We start from the raw sequence: 14,184 nt of genomic DNA, 5'->3' as shown, positions 1-14,184 counted from the left end.
TCATAGTCCCATGAAAGACTTCACTTACCAGGAAAATGGTACAGAGGGGAGGACATCCTATTTGGACTCTACATGTAAGAAGCATGGGAGAATAGCAAAGTAAAAGGATCCAAATGGTCCTAGAAACCTACAAGAAGAACATTATGATAGGCAGATTTGGGTCCAGGGGTCCCGCTCAAACTATCACACCAGTCAAATACAATACAGGCTAGAAACTTCAAATTCCTACCCAGATCTAGCCAATGGACAGGACATTCTCCACAGTTCAGTGGAGAGTGCGGTATGACTTTCACACCTACTCTGGTGCCTCATATTTGGCCATGTCCCCTGAAGGGAAGACCTGGTGGCACTCAGAGGAAAGATAGCAGGCTACCAAGAAGAGACTTGATACCCTATGAACATATAAAGGGGGAGGAAATCCCCTCAGTCACAGTCATAGGGGAGGGGTGTAAGGGGAAAATGGGAGGGAGGGAAGAATGGGAGGATAGAAGGGATGAGATAACCATTGAGAGGTAACAAGAATAAATTAATAAAAAAATTATTTTGAAAAAATAGAATGATCTGGGATTTTCAATTATCACACTGTTTATCTTGTTTAGTCAGAATTGTTAAGATCAATTAAACTAAGGACATTTCATTCTGGAAAAAATGTGGGCAAACACAAATAATTCCTTACTGCTGGTGTAGCTGGAATCTATACAGGTACTTTAGAAACAATGTGTACATTCCCAAAAAGGTGACAAAGACAGGTCTTGGATACAAGTCTAGAATATCAGTCACTCAAATCTGAAGTAGCCAGGATGTAAAGCAGGGCTGATTGGGCAGGTTAATGAGGCCATGTGTCAAGATAAATACTTACAAGGGCAGGCAGCCAACATGTCTGTCTTTTACCATCGAGTTATTACCTAGCTTCGTTCCTGGAATTAACAGGGTGTAAAAAGAAAAAAATATTCCTTAATTTTGTCCTATGACATAGACATACCTGAGAGCTATGAGTTTTCATGGACACACTAAACAATTTGACAGAAAAAATCTGTTTTAGTTTATATGTGGTCCCCTTCAGAGCATTTATTTACTACATATATGTTTATTTTATGTATATGAGAATTCAAATTACACATAAACATAGCAAGTGTACACCCTGACCTCAATGGCATGAACAGGTCATAGGATTGAAGCTGATAGTGAGCCGTTGTATTGCTTTTATCTATGCTCCTTTTGCAAAGGACAACATACATCTTGGAAGTTGTTAGCTATTCCAACAGTTCATGTAAAGCCATTAGTAATCCTTGGAATCAGAGAGCTCAGTTCTTACTGCAGAGGACATGCTTTAAGTGGCAAGCACACACATGCTGCCTCAACAATGTCATTGGTTATAATCCCAGAAGTTCCTAAGCCATTTTCTTCCCTCCCAGGCCCCAGATATAGGTTTCTATGGATACAAACATACAACACAAACACACACACACAAACACAAACACACACAGTAAAGTAAATCTATCAGCCATTCTGGAATGAAAAGAAGATTAAAAAATGTTTTCTGAAATGTTTTTAAGGTATTTAATATATAATACAACAACAAGTAAAGAATACTACAGATAGCGCTAGAAACAGTCTCAGTGTGTGGATAACACTGACATGAAACTAATACAGAGTAGCGTGCATCTACACCCTCAGTCTTAAGAGTGATGACTTTCCCTACCACACCACTTCTTTGTTTTGCAGATGTCCGGGCCTCAACCAGTCCACAATCAAAGTGTTCATTGGGGGTGTGATGTACCTCAATTCATCTAGCCAACTGATAGACCTAAACCATTAAAGATTTGATTCAAGAGCAGTTTATCTTCTGGACTGCAGTCTTTAGCAGCCTCTGCTTCTTGGAATGCAGCTTACGTAAAATGTGTAGATTCAACTGAGGCGCCTTCAGCTACTGCTGGGTCATTCGCACCTGCAGTTACTAAAAAATGACCCGGGCCTGCACCTGCAGCAGGAGCTTGGCCATCACAATGGCCTTCTTGGAGTCCACACCTGGCACCCTCTGAGCCTTGCTCAATGTGGAGAGTTTCCTCCAGGCTGGCATAAATTTGGGGAATGGAGCCCACACAAGATGTGCCTGAAGACATGGACGGTCCAGTGGTAGAATCAATAAAAGATGAGCAACCTTGGGAACTGGTTGATCTACCAACATCCTTAGAGCTTTCCATTTTCTCTGTAGGTCCTGAAATATTCTGGAGATTTTTCTTTTTGTACTTAGCTCGGTGATTCTTGAACCAGATCTGGAAAGACAAAAAAAAAAGAAGTTTAGCAATATGAAGTTGCAGGAGATGCATAAAAAGAGGTAGGAAGTCCGGATGCCTAGGACCGGACACTAACAACTAGGGAAACTTCACCTACATCTTCTGAGTCATTACTAGAAACATTAATGTCTGGGTCCCTGAGACCCTACATGGGAATATGTGGCTCCAGGGTAGTACCCATGCAGAAGCTGAAGGCCAAGTCCAGCTCTGGATGAACAGATATCTCCAGTCCACAAATAACAACTACAAGAATTGTACAAGCACAAAATGTGAGAAAATTTGAAAATGTGAAGGTGAAAATTGGAGAACTATTGTGGCTGCAGGGAGAGAGAGACAAGAAAAAGTCATACCTGGATCTGGTACTCTGTCACTCCAAGATTTTGGGCCAGCTTCAAGCGTTGCTCTTTGCTTGGGTACATGCGATTATTAAAATAAGTTTGCAGCTCTAAGGTTTGTTTTTCAGAATATTTAATGCGATGCCTTCTCTTCTTCTTTGACGCTCTGAGGTGAACTTCCTGGTCATTGTATGCATCAGAGAGATTATTACAGTCTAATGAATTAGTAAAAATAAATAAATAAATAAATACAATAGCAATACACAGAGAAAAAGAGAGAGAGAGAAAGAGAGAATGAGTGATGGGGGGGTAGTTAATGAAATCAAAGTACCCCTGACATGACCATCGTGCCTAAACTACAATGTAATTTGTATACCTAGTATTTATCAACCTATCAGTAATCTGTTTGAATTCATGCTTTTAAAAAATGTTGTGCTTTGGTGCTATCTCTAATTTGTTGTGCCGTCACATCCATATTTTTGGAGATTACACAAGATCAGATAGATTATTAATATTTACACAAAGCCTGGAGTGGTGGTACACACCTTTAATCACAGCACTCGGGAGGCAGAGGAAAGTGAATCACTGTGAATTCGAGGCCATCCTGGGCTACAAAGCGAGTCCAGGACAGCCAAGGATACACAGACAAACCCTGTCTCAAAAAAAAAAAATAGCAAAAAAAACCAAACAAACAAAAATTTACAATATACCAAAACTTTAACTTTGAATTTTAGAACAAGCAGTTCTAGGAGAGTTTGGTGACATACACCTTTAATCCCACCACTAATATGGTAGAGGAATGTGGCTCTCTGAATTTGAGGCCAGATAGATCTACAGATGAAGGTTAAGAATATCCAGGGCTTCTCAGAGAATCCATGCCTAATAAAATACTGATGTTGCTGATGATGGGTTTAACACCCTCTCACTCCTGCTCTCCAGACTTCAATAGCACACTTAGAAGGAGGAGGTCAGAGGATATCTGTGATCTTGAACCACCTATGGTCTCCACAGAGAGATCAAAAACAGTCTGTAATATATAGACTTACAGGATCTCTAAAATGTAAGCAAACAGACCAAAGAAATTTTAACACAGGTGGTCATCACATGGATGCAAATTTACACTGTAAATATTATTTTATATAATTGGAAAAACAAAGATAATTAAAACAAACAATACTTTGTGGTGGGGAACATGTGGAAAAAGAAGGACTCATATTCATTACAAGTAGAATTTGAAAACATTACATGCTCCCAACAGTCCTCAAGTCATCTACGCCGAATCCTTACATACAAACTCACCCTGGGTATCAGCCGGATCTCCCATCTTCTCAGATGCCTCCTGATGCTTGAAGCTCTACTCCAGGAATCAAGCCTTAAATACTTTCTCCATCCAGGACCCTCCCACCAACACACCTTTAATCCCTTCTTGCCCAGCAGACACTCCCACCCTGTGGCCTCACTCTGTCTGCAGCCACACCTTATTGGGATGCCTGGTTTGCTTGGGACCACAAAATTACCTCTTCCTTGGACCAACTCTCTTGACTCTCCTGCACTCTTAGGGGTTCAACTCAGAAGACAGTGGGACTCCACTGGTTGGTGACCACCTCAAGAAATGAGCCTTCATGCAACACACTGCCCAGCTGACCTTCTCTATATGGACATGGCTGAGACTCCTCCTTTTTTCTCTCTTTATAAAATTGAGACAGAGACTCCCTACATAGCCCACTCTGGTCATCATCTCACAGAGATCGATCTAGCTCTGGCTCTTTAGACTGGGATAAAGAATAGTCCACAAAACTCACTTTGTTTCTCACTTCTTGATGGGGAATTGTCTCTTCACCCTTTGATAATTTTGGCAACTACTCTTCAGCCATGATTACACCATTATATTGCTATTTCTAAGTGAGCAATCTTCATGCTAAATCTTCCTCCCTGGATAATTGGAGTCCTTACAGTTCAACAGTGGCCCCAAAGCTCTTGTATAGGCTGGATCATAAATTCTTTGGTCACAGATGGGCCGTATAGTAAATAGGAATCCATAGACAGCTGCTGATGTATTTTTGGAGAGGATGCACTGCTTTTCCTCCAACCCAGGCTCCCTGAAGTTGCTTTCCTAACAGTTTAACTACTTCTGCCTGGGTGAATATGAAAGTTTAATCTCTCTACTTATTGTTAGGGTAACTTGTGTCATGGAAGAACTAGGTTTACTCTACTAAGTCTTAGGAATATTTCCTGATACCCACAAAGGATTAAAAATAAATATATTATCAAATTAATACAAAATGTATCCAAAACATCTATGTAAGGCTCAGTGACAGAGCTAAATTGGACTTCAAGCCCCTGTGGTGCTGATGATGACCTATAGAAACTGTGATTAGAAGATAGTAAGGATGGCCCACTACACAGTAGATTTAGTACTGAAAAGGAAGCCCAACAAGGCCTACTGTTATTGACACCATCCTTATAGAGAAATTTCAATTTACAACTTGGCTCTACTGGCAAGAGTTTACATTCAAAATCATTCTAGATCTTTGGAATTCAGCTGGAATACAGATATGGGTTTAATCTCAAGTGAGAGACAAATAGATCTCTGAGTTCAAGGACAGGCTTGTATAAAGGGTCAGACTCTGCTTGCTTAAATTTTCATTCAGCTTTAAGAGGTGATTTTAATCTTCTGTAGATTTAGAGAAAGCTTCCTGGGACTTGGGTCCATAAACTCAGTAAAGAAGCCTGGGTTGAGCTGTCATTGCTGAAAGAGAGACAGGTAGGAAGGCGTAAGGCTAAGGAAACTCCATCTCAGCAAGAAAGGTCACCAAACTCTGTGTGATAGAGCAGAATTTTAACACCATCAAAGAGGACACAGAGTCCAATGAATCTCTATGAGTTGGACACCAGCCTAAACTATAGAAGGATATATTACATTTATATTTTGAGTTACTTTTATTTTTGTCATAGGACATCATTTGAACCATGAAATTACAACACATTTTGCCCATGGGAATGACCAGCTACAAGTTCTCCAGGATACCTTTTTTGAAGGGCACAGCACTTAATTGCCACACCTTTAAAACACATCAAACCGTTAATTGACATATCAGCTGTGTATTGCCTCAGGAGTGGAGAAAAGAGGATCAGGCCTTGAGGGCCTGCCTGGACCACAAAGCAGTCCCAAGTAATATCTGGCCTACAGGAGACCTTGTCTAAAGAAAAAGCAATCAGCCTACAAAAGAAAATGATCTCTCCATGAGGCTCTAGCTTTTGTGATAAAAGAAATATTCACATACACCAAATTATGGCAAATGAAAGCTAGACCCCGGAGCACAGACCTGTAATGCAAGGTAATTTATAAATGCAGTAAGATAACTTCAACATTCATTGCAATCTGTACTTGAGTGATGCTGAGGTAAACAATATAAATCTCCTAATCTTTTTGTTTGACAAAAACAGGGGCTAGGTGTGGTGGTAGCAGTCAAGTCTCTGGGCATTCAAGTCCAGCTTGTCTACAGACAGACTTCCAAGACAGCCAATGCTACACAGAGAAACCCTATCTTTTGTTGAACACACACACAGAGACACACACACACACACAACAACTTTGTGGTCGAGAATATAAATTTATATTCTTAATGCATCTCTTTCCATGTTTACCATGAAAATGACAGTAATTCAATCTGCATTCTTAAGGACCAAAGAAAAAAGGGACGAGAGAACAAGAAATGATTCAATTTTGTGAGGAAGGCATGTCTAGAGGGAAATAAGAGCAAATGTCTGCTATGTGTGGATCCTCAGTCTTCATGCCTACCCCTAGGCCAGCATCCAATGTTGCTGTTACAAACGCGGTGCAATACAATAGTAAACATCGGACCCCTACCCTGATCTACTGAATTGACAGGACATTCTCCACAGTTATGTGGAGAGGGGGGGGTTGACTTTGACATAAAGTCCGGTGGACCATATTTGCATACCTCCCTTTGTTGAGGAGGCCTGGTGGCACTCAAAGAAAGAATAAGCAGGATAACAAGATGAGACTTGATAGCCTATGACCATATAGTGGGGGAGGTGGTTCCCCTGGGTCATAGACCAAGGGGAGGGGAATAGGGTGAAAGAGGGAAGGAGGGAAGAGTGGGAGGATACAAGTGATGGGAGAACAATCTGTTGTAATCTGAATAAATTAATAAAATTAAAAATAAATAATTTTAAAAATGGAGTTCATGGGAATTTGTTATAACAGAGCATGATGGCACATGTCATTAATCCAAGAACAACTGTGGGATGGTAAGAGCTCTAATTTTCTAGGGAACCCGAATTAGGATCTAGATGGCCCATGTAGAAATAGTGTCATAGTGGGTGTATCATGGCTGAAATCACTGAATGAACAAAGTATCTAAAACTGAGGGAAAATTCCCATCAGGAAATGAATAAAGTGTGGGTTTGACTATCTTTTATCCAGGACACAGGAGTGATAGGCAGGTGGATCTCTTTGAGGTGATGGCCAGACTGGACTAGGTAGTCAGACTCTGTCTCATCTTTACAAAGAGAAAAAAGGAGGAGTATCAGCAGTAAAGCTTAGCAGTGTGTGGCAGGAAGACTTGTTTCTTGAGGGAGTCACCAATCAGTGGAGTCCAAATGTGTTCTGAGTTGAACAGCTAAATTGAAGGAGAAGCAAGAGAGTTAGGCCAAGAAAGAGTTAATTTTGAGGTTCCAAGCAAACCAGCAAGTCTCCATAGGGTGGGGCTGCAGACAGTGTAAGGCCACAGGGTGGGAGGGTCTGCCAGGTGTCAGAGGATTAAAGGTGTGGTGGTGGGAGGGTCCTCTATTGTAGAATCTATTTAAGGCCTGATTCCTGGAGTAGAGGTTAGACCATCAGCACGGATCTGGGAAGATGGGAGAGCCTGCTCATATCCAGGGTAAGTTTGCTTGTAAGGATTCTTTGTAGATGCGAATGTGACCACGTGAAGGATGTACTCTGTTTAACTTCTAGCTGCCATGACTATCAGTCTCTCTTTCTCCACATGGTCTTCATCATAAGCTCTTGTTTGTTTTAATTATCTTGGCCTTCTTGATTATATAAAATTATATTTTAAAGTATAAATCTGCACCTATGTGATGGAAACCTATTTTGAATATATGTTTGTTTGCTTACATTTTACGAACCAGAAAAAGTCTATATATTCCAGACTTTCTTTGATCTCTCTTTAGAATCTATAGCGGGATGGACCTCACAGATATCCTACTCCATTATCTTTCTAAGTGTGGTACTGAAGGCCTGAAATCAGGTGTGAAGTGGTGTTAGCACCACATGTTTGATCTTATCATCATGCCCAGCACCAACATCTTCAGCAGCAACATTAGTATTGTTTTATGAGGCATTGATTCTCTGAGAAAACCTCGATATTCTGAAACTTTTTCTGTAGGTGCATCTTGCCTCTGACTCAGAGATTTACATTTCTCTGCCCCTTAGTGGTGGGATTAAAGTATAAGGCCAAATCCTCCTAGACCTGCTTGTTTTTGAAATTCAGTGTTAAAAATTCATAATTTTCCATTATTATAAAAGGGGGTCAATCTTGGACTTTTGGTCAACAATTTTTGGTGAGAACAAAAGTGTCCTGTTTGGACTTTAAGACAGCTAGTTTGCCCAAATTGTACCAACATCCGTGATCTAAGATTTTCAGCTTTCTTTGAAAGCAGAGCAAAAAACAAAGAAACATACAAAAAACCAACAAGACTTTGAAACCGAAGGTTTCATTTTTGACTAATTTCTATTGACTATTTCAGATTATCTGAGTTGTTGGTTTAGAAGCCGGGCGTGGTGGTGCACGCCTTTAATCTCAGCACTCGGGAGGCAGAGGTGGGCAGATCGATGTGAGTTCGAGGCCAGCCTGGTCTACAAAGTGAGTCCAGGACAGCCAAGGCTAACACAGAGAGACCCTGTCTTGAAAAACCAAAAAAAAAAAAAAAAAAAAAAAGCAACGGAACATGTTGAAGAGTGCTTTTATTTTTCAATTGAAAAGGTTTGGAGCCATATCTACTGTTTACCTCAAAGTCAAACTATAGTGTAGACTGCCCATAATGTGGAAGTTCTGCTGAATTTATAAATAATCTTGTAGTATAGTTCTGTGGTCTAAGTTCTAGTATCTACTTGAGAACTTTAGGTGTACTGACTGTTCCTTTCATTTGAAAAGCAGGAAAGGCTCATGGAGAGATTTTGTGTATTGTAGGTTGATTGCTTTTCCCTTTTAATCAGGATCTTCTTTAGCACATGTAGGCTTTGGAGGTGCTGTGGGGTTCAGGCTGGCCCACAGGAGAAATTAGTTTTTCTGTCCCACAGTGTTAGTCCCAGGGATGGAAAACAGGCATTGCTGTACACACCTTCACTACAAGAAACACCGTCTGTGGGCCATTTTGGTTTTCAGAGACAAGGTTTCTCTGTGTAGCCCTGACTGTCTAGGACTTGCTTTGTAGGCCAGGCAGGCTACAAGCTAACAGAGATCTGCCTCCCTCTATCTCTGGAGTGCTGAGATTACAGTCACTCACCATCCCACATGGCTACACTTTTATTTTGACCTGGGTCAGTCTAATCTGCCAAAGCAGCCATTAATTGCTGTCTGAAAGCCTCAGCCCTCAGTGTCTAGCATGACAGATATGTAACCGAAGCCTCATTTTGCACCTTTTGAGGAATAACCATATAGTTTCTTTAGTGGTACACCAGGCTGCACATGCACAGCAATGAATGAGTAAACTTCCTTGCCAACATCTTTGCCAGCATTAGAAATCATTGATTTTCTAGATATTGGCAGCTCTGATTGGAAGTGGGATAGCTGGATACTGAGGTCCCGCTATACATGTTCCCCAATTGTAAATGTGTTATTTGGTGTGTTTTTTGTACTTTGTGGTGTCCTTTAGATATATTAGATATTTAGCCTCCCTGTTATATAGAGCAAGCTATACCAGAACTCACAGAGATTCACCTGCCTCTTAGTCAGCATACCTTTTATTAATGATTCATATACCACGCAGCACATGTTCTGTAAACAATGGTTAATATTTTGAAGGTCCTGGTGTAGCATACCTATAATGGTAGCATTCAGGAAGACGAGGAAAGCCAATCTGTGTGAGTTTGAAGCCAGGCTTCTCTACATAGTGCATTTTAGAGCAGGCTCTAATTGTACATGATGAGACCCTGATTCAAAAGCAATCAAAAGCACTTGAAGTGAAATCAATAAGAAGAGGACACTCTGAGGTGGGAAACGATATAAGTGTCACCAAACAGAAGGGTATGGCTAAGGGATTGTGGGAGAAGCCAAAGTATGGGTGCATCTTAGCATTTACTGCCTGAAGAAGATATTTTAGCTCTGGTTAATTTAGAAGTGATCAAACACAGGGAGGAACCAAAGAAAAATACAACTTCCTAGATTCCTGGTGAGTTGGTGTCCTTAATCATGTCTGTATATAATGACTATGGTGAGAGAGTTACCATCTTCAGGGAGAAAGGCATCTCATAGAAGAAAAGTCTTTGGAATCATTCTGGAGCTTATTTCTGTGTTGGAAGTTTTGGTACCTCAAAAACTGCTATTTGATGGGTAGAGGGTCCTAAGAAAATATGGAAGGTGTTTGTAATTTTTTCTATATGTGAACAGCGGGAACCAGAAGACTGCAGAGTTCAGGAAAGACAGAGGCCAAGTACTGGTGAGACTCCATAGTGCAGGCCATCCTTAAGTGCTTTTGTGCACAGTTCACCAGAGAAGGAACAGGAGTGAGACTTTTGTATAGAAAGTCTAGAGAAATTTTTCAGGGGGTTTGAGTGTAAGAGATAGAGAATGTGGAACCTCACATGTCTAAGCTTGATTTTGTGCCACATGGTCTCCAAATGAGAACAAATTTCAATGATGTCTCAGGATGTCTAGATTCCCAAGGTTTTCTGTTGCTGAAAAAAATGTACAAATGATCGGATGATCTTCTCTCCTTCCAGGCGAAACATCCTCTTTTTATCCAGTGAATTTGGGCTTCCAATGTTCCCCAGGTACCTCAGGTCTATCAAGTTCACAAGGTCTCATGTCTTCTCAAGTCCATCCAGAATCATGGGTTTCCCTCCATGATCCAAGACAAAAGAAAAAACGCACTGTGTTTGCCGCGGAACAAAACCAGATACTCCAAAGAAAATTTGATAAACACAAGTACCTGACTAAAGATCAATGCAAGGAACTGGCTCAGAGTTTCCACGTGACAGAGCACCAGATCAAGGTATGCGCCATCTTGTGTCTCCTTTTCTCTACTAGACAGATAGCCACTCCCTAACCAGCCAAGGGCACACTTCCCTGAATGCTTGATTTCAGGTGTCCCTACATTGCTTGGAGTTCCTGTGATTAGTTCCAGGTTGTACAAGGTTAGTGGAGTTGTTTGCATGGTTATGTTTGCAACTGTTTTGACTTCTTTTCTCCACTCATTAATTTATTTATTTAACCACTTTATACCCAAATTTCCCATGCCTCCCTACTCTCCCCTCAGTCCATTCCCCATGCTATGCTCTGATTCCTTCCTCCAAGTTAAGGGGAGGCCCCCAAGCATAACAAATCCAGCAATTATCTTAAGTCACTGCAGGCCAAAGCAGATACTTTCCCACCTGGGAGTGATGAGGAAGCTCAGCTAGTAAGAATTACCCAGCAGTAGATATCAGAGTCAGAGACAGCCCCTACTCATTCTGATAGGGGACCATCATTGTGCCCAAAGCTGGACATTTGTTATCAAAGAATAGAAGATCTACATTCTGTCTGTTTTGCTGGGTGGCTCAGTCTGAATACCCAGCTAAGATTACTCTGAAGGATTTCATGGGGTCTCTCACCCATCTGGCTCCCTTTATTCTTTCTCCTACTCATCCACAGCAGTCCTCCAAGTCAGCCTGTTGCCAGGGTTACTGTGTATGTCCCCATCAGTTGATAGTTGAAGCCTCTCAGAAGACAGTTACCCAACACTGCTGTCTGCCTCCCCTACCCAGAGATGTTCTCTCCCCAGATTTCTGTTTTCTCTCGTCTTTCTTCTCCTCACACACCCTCTTCAGCTCTTTGCCAATCTTATCCTCAGTCCCTTTATCCTTCCCAACCCATCCACAAATCTCCAAATCACTTCTTTCCCCTATCTACTGTGGATGTTGATGGTCTTTTTTGTTCTGAGTGAGTTTCAAGCATCTTCCTTTGGACTCTGCTTAGCTTCATTGGGTCTGTGGAATTTAGTTCTTCACTATATTTCTAATAGCTGCTTATAAGTATGTACATGTCACGTGTTTCCTCCTGGCTTTAGTTTACCTCACTAAGAATGATCTTTAAAATTATTTTATATATTGTAATTATCCATAGTACATCTTGAATGTAATCCCTACACTCTTCTCTTTCTGTTCTCACTGTCTTCCCTCTTCTGCCCTACTCTGCTCTCCTAGACCTGGGGAAGGGTGGGCCCAACTCTCCTAGTGTCTGAACTCAGCTTTTCTGTTCTCATCAGAATAGTATGCATCTCTTTCCTCTGTGTACCTTCAAGGCCATCTGACCAAATGGCAGTGATCATATCATTTGCACCAGAGTTCATGTCAGAGGCAGTTTCTTTTTTCCTCCCCCATGAGAACATGAAGAATGATTTGACCCTTGGCTATGTCTGAACATGGTGTTTCAGTTCTCTGCTTGCCATGTCCTTGCTTGCTGTATGACTTTCTGCAAGCTCCCTTGGTTCCAGATATGCTGGGCCCCTTGTAGAGCTCCTAACACTTCCTTTTACTTGTATGCTCACCGCTTCTATGCAACTCTCATCACCCACTCACCCAGTATGCTCCTATCAGTCCCATTGTCAGTGCTGATATCATGTCAGGTTGGAGTATCCCAGGGATCATCTATTTGGGCTAATATCCACATATAAGTTAATAAATACCATGCATCTATACAAAGGGTGTCTTTCTGGGTCTGAGATACCTTACTCAAAATGATCATTTTAGTTCCACCAGTCTCAACATTTGAAGATTTGCTTTTGGATTTCAGAGTAGTATTCCATTGTGTAAATGCACCATATATTTTTTTCCATTCTTACTTAACTTTCCAATGTACTCAGTGCAACAAGTGGCCATGCAGTAAAGAGGAGAATATTTTGGGTATATGCCAAGGTTTGTTATTTATGCTCTTTTGGTAGATCTGTACATGTGCCCCATTTATAAATGGGTTATTTGATTTTTTCGGGTGAATTTTGTCAAATAGGTATGATATTTATCTCTTGGTTAGATTATGGTTGTTGAAAATCTTTTCTCAATCTCTAATCTGAAAGGTTTATACTTTAGTCAGACATCACAATTGCAACTCCTACTAGAAGTTACCTTAGTCTGTTGGTTTTCATGTCCAGTTCCAACTGCCATCATCGTTCTTGGGCTCAGGAATGTGGGAGATTTGGGATATGTGTTGCATAGCAACCAATAGCCAGAATTTTCACACAGTATCATATTATTTGGGAGCTTAATGATATAGCTAATTTCTTTTGATTTCTGCTTTCCCTTTTCTCTCCAGATATGGTTCAAGAATAAGCGAGCTAGGCAGAATCGAAAGAAACTTGAGAAACTACCTGGGAATACTTATGGGAAGCGAGACCACGTTTCCTGCGACAGACCTGCCAGCCTGGCTAGTGTACCACTTGGGAAGCAAGGCCAAGCTTCCTGTGACATATCTGCCATCCCCAAAGGCACTGGGATTCCTCTAGCTTCTGTCTGTGCAGATTCTTTTTACCAGAAACAGTCTATTTCCACCAACTCTCTTCCACTCACCCCATCCAGTATGTCCTTCGATTCAGAGTCCATTTCTTCCTTGGGGGAGAGACCATCACGTGTCAGCTCTCCTCCTCCATTCCATCCCAGTATGTTCCCAGACACAGAATCCATCTTCTTCCCTGATGAGAACAATAAGAGTCTTGCATGTGAAACCCTGATGTTCGCACAGGCTGGGCAATCCACAGGAACAGGAGAAAGAATCCCAGATCTATCAGCAGCATGTCCATCCTCTGAACACCCAGCTACAGCCCGAATCCCAGCCTCAGTCCAGCCTTCATATTTCTGCACAGCTTCATCAGCATTTTCCGCAACAGACACAAGTGCAGCTGGAAACCCAACAAAGACTCCATCAGTCAACACAACTAAACTCACAGAACGTGTTCAAGATGACACTTTCATCAAAGACCAGCAATTCCTTAAAGAGCTCAGTGATTTGGAGGCTGCTGAAGTTGCACTGTCACCGCCTGATGTCATGGATTCCTTTTCACTCTCGGATTTCTTTTAAAAATCTTGATCTAGTGTGTCCTGTAACTACTGATCATGGCTAACAGTGTGCTAGGGAACAGTAAGTCAAAGCCTTTCATGTCCCTCCCTCTCAACTGTGAGTCTGCAATCATTAATACTACAGCAATTGTAGCCTTCCTCCTATTGGCATTCAGTAAGAGCCTGGATCATGGGAGTGCACATAGTTTCCTTGGAAAGGTACATCAGGAACATGTTCAAAAGCCACAGAAGCATCGTTGACAGAAGGAAGTCTCTC

At 41.4% G+C, this 14,184-nt stretch overlaps 1 protein-coding gene across 1 annotated transcript; it reads left to right on the top strand.

Moving 5' to 3' along the window:
- Positions 1-10,618: 10,618 nt before the first annotated feature.
- On the top strand, positions 10,619-13,929 carry LOC311591088 (uncharacterized protein; the record flags this gene model as incomplete). The annotated part of the gene is made up of 2 exons (XM_084770457.1): positions 10,619-10,873; positions 13,168-13,929. The coding sequence occupies exons 1-2, from the start codon at positions 10,685-10,687 to the stop codon at positions 13,927-13,929; spliced, it is 951 nt and encodes a 316-aa protein (XP_084626583.1). The 5' UTR covers positions 10,619-10,684.
- Between the last annotated feature and the right edge of the window lie 255 nt (positions 13,930-14,184).

The sequence above is a fragment of the Acomys minous genome (genome assembly GCF_964271855.1).
Source record: "Acomys minous genome assembly, chromosome: 20".
NCBI lineage: Eukaryota > Metazoa > Chordata > Mammalia > Rodentia > Muridae > Acomys > Acomys minous.
The sequence above is the reverse complement of the archived record's forward strand: the minus strand, read 5'-3'. Positions and strand labels throughout refer to the sequence as shown.